The 13760-nt window shown below is 38.6% G+C and overlaps 1 protein-coding gene across 1 annotated transcript in view; it reads right to left on the bottom strand.

Annotated features, from left to right (window-relative positions):
- The window catches only part of ATG10 (autophagy related 10), an 83412-nt gene extending 70328 nt beyond the window's left edge, over window positions 1-13084 (bottom strand). Inside the window, exon 1 of the mRNA XM_054177793.1 lies at window positions 13001-13084. Within this exon, the coding sequence (XP_054033768.1) occupies window positions 13001-13084 (84 nt within the window). The remainder of the gene's footprint in view (window positions 1-13000) is intronic.
- Window positions 13085-13760: the final 676 nt, after the last annotated feature.

Raw genomic sequence — 13760 nt, 5'->3', positions numbered from 1 at the left:
GATAAGCCTTTCTAAACCTACACTATGATTTTCAAAAACATTTGCAAAATTAAGGAAGATAAGGAGTTAAAGCAGCCAAATTTAAAAAAATGTGATGGACTGGAGTTTGGAAAAGGCTTAGATTTACATAAATCAGAGATATAAAAATTGCCTAAAATTTACACCCTGAACCACTTGGGGGGGGGGGGAAACAACCTCAATGTAGGATAAAGCTGCAAACTTAACTGAGTGAATAATCACCTCAGAAAGAATATCAAGAGTATGCAGAAAAACCCTACAGAGAATACAAAAGAAGAATGGCCAGCAAAAAAGAAAAAAAGCCAGATATTGAAGACTAAGAAGAAAAACAAAGGGGGAAAAAATGGTGCAAAAATATAGTAATACTGAAGCTGAAATTAAGAATAATAGAGGAACAACTCCAAACCTAATTTCAGACTATGTCTCAGTGCCCAGTATGCAGATTCAGAGCGCTATGGGAAAAGATGGGAGCATGATGTAATAGTAATTGAGGATGAGGAGATATTCACCCCACAACAGATGACTGGGACATATCTTGGTCACTGGTAGAAGAGCCAAGAAGGGATAAAGGAACACATTCCAGTCTAAAAGCCTGAGAGAATGGACTTACAAAGGTACCAATCCAGCAGTAAGGGTCGGGGGGTTTTGTAACTGGATGATACCCAAACAACAGCAACAACAAAAGCATCTACATTTAAGAAAGGAGTAATTGTTGTCTGACCTCAGTGTATACAGGGGCTAGGGCCATTTCTGAAGGAAAGAACTGAACATACAGTGCTGTATAGAAACAGAGATAAAACATAACATCGGTTTACCAAAGAAAGCGCATGCCAAACTAACCTGATCTCTTCCTCTGATAAGGTAACTAAATTAGTGGACAAGGAAATGCAGGAGATTCAATCTGTCTGGATTCAGTAAAACATCTGATACTGTGCCAAATGGGAAATTATTATTTAAACTAGAGAAGATGGGGACAATGTTAAAAAATTAATACATAAGAAACTGAAAAAGGGAGAAATAGTAATGGAATATGCTAAAAAGGAGGAGTATTGACCAGGAGACAGATGACTGACTAAGCACCTCTACAACAAGTCTGCAAGTAACATTAGTTAAAATACTCTTTAATGACCCAAGCACAAAAGCAAAAACTGTAGACAAATTTTGCTGATGATACAAAGCTGGGAAGCACAGTCAATACAGCAGGAGATAGAAACTGTTACAGGAAACAGAGTTTATAACACTAGTGTTGCCACATGAAGATTACCCACAAGCTGATCTCAGCTCTATTCTACCTCTTTGTCACAGAAGTATTGACACAAATCAAAAGATGAATGCACCTCATTCTCCAATGCAGCCAGGAATTCCCCACACACTTCAAAGATCTCATTTGCTCAACCATGTTTTACACAAAGAAAATAACTCCAAGTGCTGTGATCTGACAAAATACTGGAATTTCCAAACCATGAGAAATTCCAACATGCTAATCTTAGTCTTTTTCTTCAATAACATAAAATATAAATACAAATGTTTTTTACACAGCAAAAACTCTCTGGTTTGAGATGGAAAATATTCTGAAAGTCAGTACTTCCAAATTAAAGTGTGCCATATAAATCTGCTGAACCAATTCAAGTGAATCAGCTGGACATTCGGTCTGAACATCCCACTACTGTGCGTACAATAGAATGGAATAGAATAGACCAGGTTGGAAGAGACCTTCAGATCATCACGTCCAACCTATTGTCCAGCCCACCTGATCAACTAAACCATGGCACCAAGCACTCCATCAAGTCTCCTCCTGAACACCTCCAGTGATGGTGACTCCACCACCACCCCAGGCAGCCTATTCCAATGGGCAGTCACTCTCTCCCTGAGCATAACCTGATGCTCATCTGAATCTCACTCATAAAACCAGGTTTCTAGCCAGCTTACTTCTACCTTGAGACAATGAAAGGCACTTAACCACTCTAATGGCCATACAGTCAAAGGAAATACTGTACCATCAGAAGTATGATGACATCTTCCCCAATAGATCATTGGTGGGGAAACAACTGAAAAACCCATCTGTGCTGGGTGTTGCAGCACACTGTTGAGCCACAGCTAAAACTTTTAGAAAGCACTACCACATCATCACAGTGTCACTAGGATTAAACTGATCCTTGGTTAACTACTTAAGTTTTCATTTGCCTAATCAGAAAAACAAATTCCCAAAGAAAATCTGAGTGTGTAAAAAAAAAAATAATTTCCCATTTAAAAATTCTCTAAAATCTTCACCTCTGCCACAGTATTCACATAGCACTATGCAAAACAGAACTGTGTTTTCATAAACCTGACTGTAATTACATATTACTAGTCAGAGACAATCCATTTATTTCATATTGATCCCAGGGACATTTCAGATCCTTTTACAAGGTTTTTTACTACAGAAACATACTGAATATACTGAAAAAGCACTTCAAGAGAAAAAATATGCATTTACATGACAGAATGTAAAACCAAAACAAATACATTGCAGCTCACCACCCAGAAGCCTACAGTTACATCAGCTTTGTTCTTTGCCTCTGACAACAGCTGATAATACATAAATCTGAATTAAAATAAAACCCAAAGTCTAGCTTCAAAACAGCCCAGTCCCCAAGGTCTAGAATTAAAGCATCTACCACCTCTACAGCTCTGCCTCATACATCACCTAAAACATCTAATCTGTTCAGTAACATGAAGACTTGAGATAGCAGCAAGCTCAAATACATGGTGCAGGAGGTGCAGTCATGTGGACAAATCTGTGGGTTTATCCACCATATTTGTCCCATGAGATTTAACACATGTAAGTGCTGGGTTCTACACATTGGCCACAACAACCACATGCAGTGCTACAGTCTGGGCTCAAGGTGGCTGGAGAGCGGCCAGGCAGAAAGGGACCTGGGGGTACTGGTTGATGGTAGGCTGAACTTGAGCCAGCAGTGTGCCCAGGCGGCCAAAGGCCAATGGCATCCTGGCCTGCATCAGGAACAGTGCAGCCAGCAGGAGCAGGGAGGTCATTCTGCCCCTGTACTCAGCACTGGTTAGGCCACACCTTGAGTCCTGTGTCCAGTTCTGGGCCCCTCAGTTTAGGAAAGATGCTGACTTGCTGGAAGGTGTCCAGAGAAGGGCAACAAAGTTGGTGAGGGGTTTGGAGCACCAGCACTATGAGGAGAGGCTGAAGGAGCTGAGGTTGCTTAGCCTGGAGAAGAGGAGACTCAGGGGTGACCTTACTGCTGTCTACAACTGCCTGAAGGGAGGTTGTAGACAGGCGGGGGCTGGTCTCTTCTCCCAGGCAACCAGCACCAGAACAAGAGGACACAGTCTCAAGCTGCACCAGGGGAGGTTTAGGCTGGCGGTTAGGAAGAAGTTCTACACAGAGATAGTGATTGGCCATTGGAATGTGCTGCCCAGGGAAGTGGTGGAGTCACCATCACTGGAGGTGTTTAGGAAGAGACTGGATGGTGCACTTGGTACCATGGTTTAGTTGATTAGATAGTATTGGATGATAGGTTGGACTCAATGATCTCAAAGGTCTCTTCCAGCCTGGTTAATTCTATTCTGTTCTACTTGGGGCCAAGGACAGTTCTAGCTACTACTGGAGTAGGAATCACTCGTGGTGTCTCTTAACCTACACCCACACCAGCAGCACCTCGCTGGAAGCATGCTGGTAAAGCACACTTAGTGCAGACTTGCCATATTACTGAGACATTTCAAAATAGTTTCTTACACTTTCCTAAAGGAAAGGGTTTTTTAATTTCTGTATTTCATTTGGATTAGAAACAGTATTTCTGGTTTTCCCTCAAGTACAAACGTTTACAAGAATCAGTTCCACTCTTTTCCATCACTTTCAACACATCCAGTAAGAAACAAATGGTATTTTCCTCCCACTCATGCTACAAACAGACCTCCAACAAGAAGCTGTACTTCAAACTGAATTTGAGGGTAGAAAGGGTTAAGCTAGTCCCCTAGTCCTCCTCTAATACCACTTCTTTATCTTGAATTGTCCTCCAATTGCTCAGAGATATGGGTCACTGGAGAAATGCGTAACTACTTACAATACAGTGTGTTAGTACTCAGAAAACGTGGTTGCTACTCGAGCTGAACAAACAACCTGCAGCAGGGGAATCCATAGTGATAAACATGCTCTCATTACTACACAACATGCAGGAGGAATTCCTCACATCATAGACTGTGGTTCATTTGGGCAACGTAATGTTTCACCCCCTCCTCTACTCAGGGAAAAGTGTAAATTTAAAACTGGATGACAACTAAAATGGGAAGAATGGGGCTGCTTTTGCCCTTTGCTTAATCCTGCATGTTTTAATGTGTCACATGGAAGAAGAATGTAGACCACTGCACTAAAATGGGTTATACACAGGCCTATTGTGAAATACAGCTTGTTCTAACTTTGAAGTATAGGTTTGTCGTCTGTAACACAAGTAACAGCTCAACCCTGGTATTTGCATCCTCATAGTCTTAACTTCTGTAATTTATTTATTTTTAATTTTTTTTACATTGCACCATGTTTGCTTATTCTGCAGTTCCCTCTTAAACAAACAAACAAAACAAAACCAACCCACCAAACCAACAAACAACCACCCCAAACACCACCACACAACATTAGGCAAAATTTCCAGTAATAAGCCCAGGAGGAACAGCATATACCAGGGAAAGGCAAGATTCTAAATACATCTATTCCTATATATTCCTATCTATTTAAGAAAGGAATAGTTGTAAAGGAACATTGCAATGCAATGGTGAATTAATTCAGGTAAGATTTTTGCCTTAGTAGTTTTAGTGAATATTACAAGGAGGTTTTTCAACACAAAGTAGCATTATAAACTTCACTGTGTATTCTGTATCAAGATTAGTCTTTTACAAAATTATTCTGTTTTGTTAACTTCTACCTCCTATAAACACAAGTTACTCTGTGAAAACTGAGACAGAAATGTGAAGTGCTTTGATCAAGCTTACATGGTAAATTCACAACAGAACTGAGAGTATAATTTAATTATTCTGATTCCTAGTGCCAAAATGCTGTGTATTTCCAAACACTCAAACCAATTATTAGCTACCTTACAACTCTCTATTTTAGCAAAACAACTTCACACCCAGTTCTGAAGTTTCAGCAGGCAAACTGTTCATGAACATTAGCAACCTCTGAAACAAGGCATGGCAGTAAAATACGCAAAACATATTAAATAGTTTTGCTTTCAAAACCTAACATTCCAAAATGAAGACCAAATATTATCAAGCTGTAAACACTCAAGCAGTAAAATATCAACATTTGGAAAGTTGTTTCATGCTTATTTAACTTTAAAATTAAAATCGGTACAAACCATGATAAATAGTTCACCAGTGGTCAATGTCACCTAATCACAGGACAGTGCTAACATAAACGTGTCTCAGAGGACCTTTTACTACACCCTGGGACTCGCACAGCTTTAGCCACTGACAAAATCATGCTTTGAAACAATCTAAACAGTAACTTAGAGAAGAATAATAACTCTCTGTACTCAAAGCCTAAGTTACAAAAACACTGCCAAATTGCTCTGTGAACTGCTGGAAAACACGAACGCTGAATGGATGCCCCTACACTAGCAAAAATAAAATTATATTTTAGCTGAAGAAACAAAGAAACCTTGAAGAACAAAACACAACAATACTTCAACCTGGTAACATCAAGATTTGTGAATGTCTTCAGCAAGTGCAAGGTTATTACTAGGTATAACCAAGAAAAAACAAATGTCTGTGCCTGTAGAAATATGCTAGCAATTTTCTGTGTAAATCCAGGCGCAGAACTTGATCAGAGAACTAGCAGTAGATGGTAGATGTGTATCTTTAACTTAGAAGTATAATTTAAACACTGAGACCGTTAGCCCTCTCACAAATTTGCCTTCTATTCAAATAAGGATTAATCAGAGAAGTAGGTGCTGAAAGCATACTTAAAACACAGTTTAAAATATTCTGATTATAAATTCTCTTCCCACGTTTCCTCTGTCAGCATTCCTCTTAGCTCTTCAGTTATACAATTTTTCTCATGGTATAGAATATTTCTTTTACATGAAGCAGCAACACAAAATCTCAATTGTTAACATAATCTTTGGAATAAAGATGAAAATTGGGGGGGTGGAATTTAAAAACAAATAAAACCCATTTTTTTAAAAAGCAACACCACATGGATTTTATAAATGTACAGTACTTCCTCAAAACTATGGTTGATACATGTGTAAAACAGGCCTGGTATCAGCTTTCCACAACAGACTGCCAGCTATCATGTATTTACTTTATTTCATTTTGCTGTGGTTCATGGTAGTGGAACATGAGCAACCTTCTTGCTACATGACACTGTTTTACAGAATTCAATTTGGAATAAAAAGGGAAAATCGTACAAATAAATGCAGAATATTTGAATCATGTTAGCCTGGCAGATCACATGCCAGCCTTGACCAAGCTCCCACTGTCCCAAAATGTACCAATGTCAGATAAAACTCTGTCCACACAGTAACTGAAATGTGAGTTAGATGATCATGAACAAGGAACAGGACACAACATCAAGCCTAGCATCAGTCTTGCAAAGCAACAGTACACCACAGATTCTCCATCTTGAAACCAATTGAAGTCTCCTTGCCCTTCTCTGACTGTCTTGAAAATCTAACTTTTAAAAGGATGTCAGTAGCCCTCATCATTTTGCCATCAGGTGCTTTCAAAACAACCAGCTTTTTCTGGCTTATCTCTTAATCACACAGGTATTGAAGGAACTGTTGATACTGCAGCTATTAAGCAATGCACATTAACTGAGCCAAAACCTACATACCATTTGTAAAGCACCAAAAAAACCCAAAAAAGAACCACCCAGATGCTAGATTGAAATATATAACTTTTCTAACTAAAAGAGAAAGAAAATAGTGGTATTTAACTCTTTGTTATAGAGAGAGAGGACTCAAGGAAACAGGAAAAAACATATGCCATGCTGGAAAGTTAAAAAAAATTAGAGATTTGATTTTGGTTTTAAGGTTTAGGATTAGGCACTGTTGAGAAACAGCAGCTGTGTAAGTTCTATTACTTGCACAAACTCTAAAATCACTGGTCCTCTTCGTAAAAGGCCAAGTATGGAGCTGTTCAGTCTGGAGAAGAGAAGGCTCCCAGGTGACCTCATTGTGGCCTTCCAGTATCAGAAGGGGCCTACAAGAAGGCTGGGGAGGGACTTCTCAGATATCAGGTAGTGATAGGACTAGGGGGAATGGAATGAAGCTGGAGGTGGGGAGATTCAGGCTGGACATGAGGAGGAAGTTCTTCACCACGAGAGTGGTGAAGCCCTGGAATGGGTTGTCCAGGGAGGTGGTTGAGGCCCCAGCCCTGGAGGTGTTTAAGAGCAGGCTGGATGATGCTCTGGCCAGCCTGATCTAGTGTGAGGTGTCCCTGCCCATGGCAGGGGGGTTGGAACGAGATGATCCTTGTGGTCCCTTCCAACCCTGACTGATACTATGATAACTTAAATGCCCATATTTTTTTTCTGAGCTTCATTTATATAGCACTGTTGCATCAGGTTTTTTAGCTGTGATACTAGAACTACGCCCAGATATTATGTGTATAGTATGTGTGTACCAACATTGCTCTCGTCTCCTGTTAAGCTCTTTGAGATGCTCTGTAGAAGCTCGACACTGTTTCAAATTTCTAAAGGGTATTTATAAAATACCTGCCATTAGCTACCCTGCAAATGTTTAGCCTGACTTTTTAAATGGCCTTTTTGCTTTATATTTACACTTCCCTATTCTTACATAGGGCTTTGTCTCTGGTACTTTACACATCAATTTCTTCAGCCCCCATGAACTTATTCTTAGCAAAAACCAAAGCAATCATGTGTCTATCACACAGAAAAGCAAACAATTATACTGTCTGCTCTGAAGTTTGTCATTTTGATGAAGAAACATGACTTAGTGTTCATATTATTGCTATTGATTGCCAATCACAATTGGGAATTGTGTGAGTCACTCAAACAAAATTAACCTAAGAAGAGCACATTAGTATTAGATTTCTCATATAAAACTGTAATTCTATAACCAAGGTTAGCAGGGTAGTTTTTTTGCAGTAAGACACTGCCTATACAGGTGGTCTATCATCTTCCTCACTTACAGCTGCATGGGTGTGCTTTAACAGGAACATCTGAGCAAAGGACAGGCTTCCATAAACCTATATGGAATGCATATAAACATTGTATATGCAACAACTTACTCTCCTGGCGTACTTCCTGAGGCTTTAAGGCACATTATGGGAAGAACACCAATACAGTCCACGAAATCAGTGCCCACACAAACCCAGAGCAACTGAAATTTCACTCAAAATGCAGATAAATGCTGCTGAGCAGTTTGGTATGAAAAACTGAAACAGAAGTGAAAATAACATTTCAGGGTGGGGGGCAAGTAGAATGGTCTTCTGGTTTAGGAAAAGGCAATGAAAACTCACTGTGTTTGTAAATGACTTCCACAGAGTCTTCATTTTATCATCAAAAAAAGTATTCACCTCCAACTCTTCACTATGTATTGGCTCATTGTTCTAACATTAAAATGACATAATAAGCTTGAACCAGGTTCATGAAGATGTGTGGGGTTGAGAACAAGGGCAAGGGAAGTTAAGAACAACGTTAATATTCAAAACTCATCTATTTCACCACAGCAAGCTTTCAGCACAGATATGTAAAATGGCACTTTCAAAAACATTTGTTCTTTTTCCAAATGACTGCACTTCCAGCCACTAGAAGGTAAGTAATATGGACCATTTAATAGCACATATGCTTCAGCTCATAGCATGGGTCCTGAATACCAGTTATTTGCAAAGATTGGGTAAAAAGTGCTTTTCTGAAGCTGGAAGTGTGCAGAAGCATGTAACAATCTGGGGGATTGCCCAGGGCTCTGCTTTACACCACCTGTACCTTGCCTGCCAGGACATTTTCCGAAGAGCCAGTAGCTGATAACAGGTGCATATGGACTCCTCCAGTTGGCAGGACTCATGCACAACTCCAGAAAAATCCCAGCCTTCCCTCAGGTTGGAAGTCCCTGCTGCTTGGCAGCTTTAAGTGCTTCTTTTCTAAGATACACTTTCTCTGGACAAGACTGTCAGTTCCGTTAATTTCTAACACTAGATGAGTTACAAACAGAAACAAATATCCAGAAGTTTATGTTCTTGATAACAAAGCTGGAAAGGAGAAGATTCCCAAGAAAAAGCTAAAATCCTAAGCTACGGATAATCTAAAAATGTGTATCACTGAAATCAGTATTTTTAAATACTAATTTCTGGTTCATTTCTCTGGTTCAAGATAAAGCTCCACTAGAAAGGTGAAACAACATTGCAGCATTCTCCCTGTCTAGTCCATCAGAGCTCAGCTCTAAAGCTATGTTGGAAGAGCAGGAACCAAGTTTTCACCTTCTGAGGCTGCACAGAACTGTGATCTCTGCTGTCTTTCTCTGCTTTGTGTTGAGGATAGGACCTCTCTCTTGTCCTCCCTGCTCCTGGGCTAAGAATCATCTCCTGGTTGTTCTATTGGATAAGAATGCAGTTTTTAGATTGATGTGCTATAAATGGCTGTAATGCACATTTCCAGAGCCAGGGGGAAGGGGGGGGGGAAAAAAAGGGGGGGGGGGGGGGGGGGGGGGAGTGGGGGTGTGGAGAGAGGGGAAGGGGTGGGAAAGGGCACGGTGTTCCTTTCCACAGTCTAGTCATAGCAAGTACTCCTGCCCTCAAAGATATGAAGGATTGATCACTCCGAACTCTCACTCCCAAATTCTCAGCTCACTTTTTCTAACTAAACCGATTTATTTCCTCATTTTCTTTTGAAAGCTTATCCTGAGACAGGCATTCCCAATGGTATGCTAAAGTCTCAGAAATTAAGCAAGACTCCAAACAATAAGCAGAAAATGTGAACTGTTAGTCTAATTCTTGATAAAGTTCCTCTGTTTTCTTCCCTCTGTAAAGTATGTCTCTATTTGTTTAGTGAAGGACATAAAAGAAGCAGAAATTCCTATCTAAACTTTACATGAAAAGAGAAATTTTTTTTTTTAAAGGATAAAATCTGAGAGATTTTGAGAACTGCATTTACTCAAAATCAGATCCCAGGCTTTTAATACTTTCCTATCTGGGGCAAAAGAGAAAATCTCTCTCATACAGAAAATGTTAACAATTAGGGTCCTGTTTTACAAGGGAAAGTATACATTCTTGTGCAATCTCTGGTCTAATTTCCTGACCCTCCAATGTAGCCTTGCAAAAACTGATACATACATACCCATACATATGTATATCTTGACAAAGGCATTAACTTTACCTGTCTTTCACCATTGTCATGGATAATACGAAAGGTGCAATAATGTAAGAAATGGGAGTGCAAAGGAATCTTCTGGGTCAATAAGTTCAGTATCTCATTATCACCGGTACCAAACATTCTATAATGACTTCCACTAAATTTATATATTTTTATCTGAAAAGTTACTGGCTGCAGGATACTCTTCTTTTGTAAAGCCATTTCAGCAAGTCACTTTTCTCCTTCTAGTGCAAGTTTATCCAAGTTCAGTTTATAACTTTTAATTCCAGTGCCAACATTTCAGTTTATTTTAAATAGCTTTTTCATTCTAGCATTTCAAACCTTTCTTCTCTAATATATTAACAGAGAAAAACCATATTTCATTTCAGGCTTTGTTTTCTTCCTGTGCTAAGTGAGAGGAATTCTTCTGGTCTCCTCTCTTAAGGGAAGCTTTTCCCAATATGATATTCCCAATCACCATAACAATTCTACTATTTATTTTAATTCCCTTTCTTCTGAGTGGGAGTAACTGAAATTAAACATACCACAACGACAGATGAGTCCTCAACGTCCTTGTTGTATAATACCAATTTCAGATGAGAGTAACACCCGCACAGAACCTAAAACTGTCTTTATTTCATTCATGCCCATTAGCAGTTCACAGTAATCCTACAATCAACTAAACCACCCATTTATTTCTCCTCCTCAGTCATTTCCAACTAATGAGCCACAAGCTTCTGAAACAGAATTATCTTATCCTTACTCCCCAATTACATGACCTTATATTTTGCACCACTGAATTTCATCCTGTTTCTATTACTCCATTGCTCAAGGTTCTCTCCACAGGAATTTCTTATCTTCTGCTGTATTGACAATGCCTCCAGATATTTTGCCATCAGCAAATTTAATTACCCCTCTCCTACTTCCTGTGCAATTAGTAGTTAAAATACAAAATTTGTCCAAGGGCAAATTTTTGTGGTAGTATCACTCAGCTTAATTTTTTTGTCATATACACGTAACAGATCAACATACCCACTATCTTCTATAACCCCATCTTGCATTCCATCTTATTTCTATTTTTAACCTCACTTCTTCTTCAAGAACTTATTCACATTTAGGCTAATAAATCTGGAGCTTTTTGCCTTTTTAAAAAATAAACCATTTTCTTTTCTTTCTTTCATTCCAAAACTATCATCCCATAAGACAGGTATCTGCCAGGAATTCTAGGGCAAAATGTTTCTCTTACCTTCTACTTCATGATCTCCTAATTTTCCTTCCCCTTTGAACAAAGTAATTTTTGTCTACATACATCCCCATTCTCATTAGCCATTTCTGAAATTGTCTTTACTGAAAATGGGAATTTATTTCCATTTACCCAGTGGAGAAAGTAAAATACCATCTTGCCTACAATCTTTTCCCTGGGCTTGCTTCTTTTCCTTTATTCTTTCTATATGCAGGGTTAAAGAACCTCTTGACATTTGTCTTAGTATCTTTTCAGACCTATTTTCAAGATATAATGCAGGCTCCCCTTTTAGAAATTCTTATTTTATATCTAAAACATCTAAGCTATACCTTTGCTCCATTCCTTAAGGTTGCTTTATTTTCCTGATGATCTTGCTACAATGGGGAGGTTTCAGACTATTCTGCACTTTCGCCTGAAAGGGAGTCAAAGCAAGCTTCAGCCAAATTCATTAAATGTCTTTAGGAAATAAAAATTTGTTCTTTCAAACTAAAAAAAAAAATAATTAAATGCTCACATTGTCCATCTGTTTACCTTAAACAGCATCGATTCACAATACATCCATTCAAGTTTTTTTTTTTTTTTTAAGGCCAGATATTCAGTAATAAGAATTACAGAAGAAAACCAACTCTGAAGGAGTTTCAGATTTTGCTCATAAAGAAACCCAACTGCTGGAAAAAAAAACAAAAAACATCAGCTGTTACACACAGAAGACTCTCACAATGTTTAGAAATAATACCAGAATAACAATTTAATAGTGTCACAGGTATCAACAAACCACTCGCAGTACAGCAGAAGGGAAAACAGTTCAGGTAGTGTTGCTCTCAACTGCTATTGTTGACAAGGTAAACATTGGCCATTGGAATGGCTGCCCCAGGGAGGTGGTGGAGTCACCATCACTGGAGGTGTTTAGAAAGAAACTTGATAGGGTGCTTGGTGCCATGGTTTAGTTGATTAGATAGTGTTGGATGATGGGTTGGACTAGATGATCTCGAAGGTCTTTTCCAACCTGGTTAATTCTATTCTATTCTAATTGCTATGCTATTCTATTCTATTCTTGTTTCAACTGTTCTTTTAATCTAAAAGTTTATAAATCCTCCAGTTGCACAATAAGTACTTTTCCTAACCTTTTTTTTTGAGAGAGAGGTATGTTGAAGAAGCTTTCTATATTCTTCCAAATACTATAGATATGATAGCTATTTATCTACCATTGCTAAAAATATTCAAGAAAAACATTATAAAGTGCAGCAAAAGGGAAGATGGTAAATAAGGAGAAAAGATTACATGTACTCCTGTTTATTTTGTTTTGCAGGGAATAACAGATTTCATTCAGGAAATAGCACACCATTGAACACAAATATGGAAGGTATGGGCAGATGGAAACTACTCAGTGTATGAAGCCTTTTCATTATATTGTTTGGTTTCCTGACCTTATGAGAATGAATCTGTTTCAGCAAAGGCGTGTTCACAACTTCTAGAGATGATGGCTCAGGTACCACAAAGAATGTAGCCATATTAGTATGGTATTTTGCTTGGGTTAACATAACATTCTACTCTGTGAGGCTAATCGTGTCTAACAAAGCAATGTATGAATAACAGCTACTCTTGCCTCCAGAAAGAAGCACTTAATAACTCCTTCAAAAAGAGAATAAATACAAGGTCCCTGAAAAAAACAGCTTACAACGTAGGTTTGAAATACCTGAAAAATGCTTTTTTTATCTCTTATCTGATGCTTTCAACATACAATATGTAACTGCAAGCTAGGTGAGCATAGTTGGAGAATCCAATTGTAAGGGTTCTCCTAATGCTTAGCAGCTTTCTCTATTGGATTACTAAGCACAATTCATAGAACTTAGTAAAATGCTAGAAACTCAAAAGATTAAGTTGTTAGGAAAAACAATTTTATTTCAGAACCAGCTGAATACAGATGTATCTACTCTACAGTCAGAGATACTGTTTAATACCTGTTCTTTGGCACTTGTAGGGGAAAATTCAAGAGAGTGATCAATATTTCAGGAAAATCCTACAATCCCAGCACTGAAAATGAAACTACATTTAATCTAACCTCTAGCATTCTGAAGTGCCCTAAAGACAGTTTCCAATTGACCAGAATTGGCTCCTCCCCTTCCCTACCAAAGAATTTTATCAGCTCACTACCCTGCCCCTTTTTACACTTTTTAAGAGTGCTCT

This window comes from Dryobates pubescens, chromosome Z (genome assembly GCF_014839835.1).
Source record: "Dryobates pubescens isolate bDryPub1 chromosome Z, bDryPub1.pri, whole genome shotgun sequence".
NCBI classification, from domain to species: domain Eukaryota; kingdom Metazoa; phylum Chordata; class Aves; order Piciformes; family Picidae; genus Dryobates; species Dryobates pubescens.
Note: the sequence above shows the minus strand (reverse complement) of the source record. Positions and strands in the feature narration are given on the sequence as shown.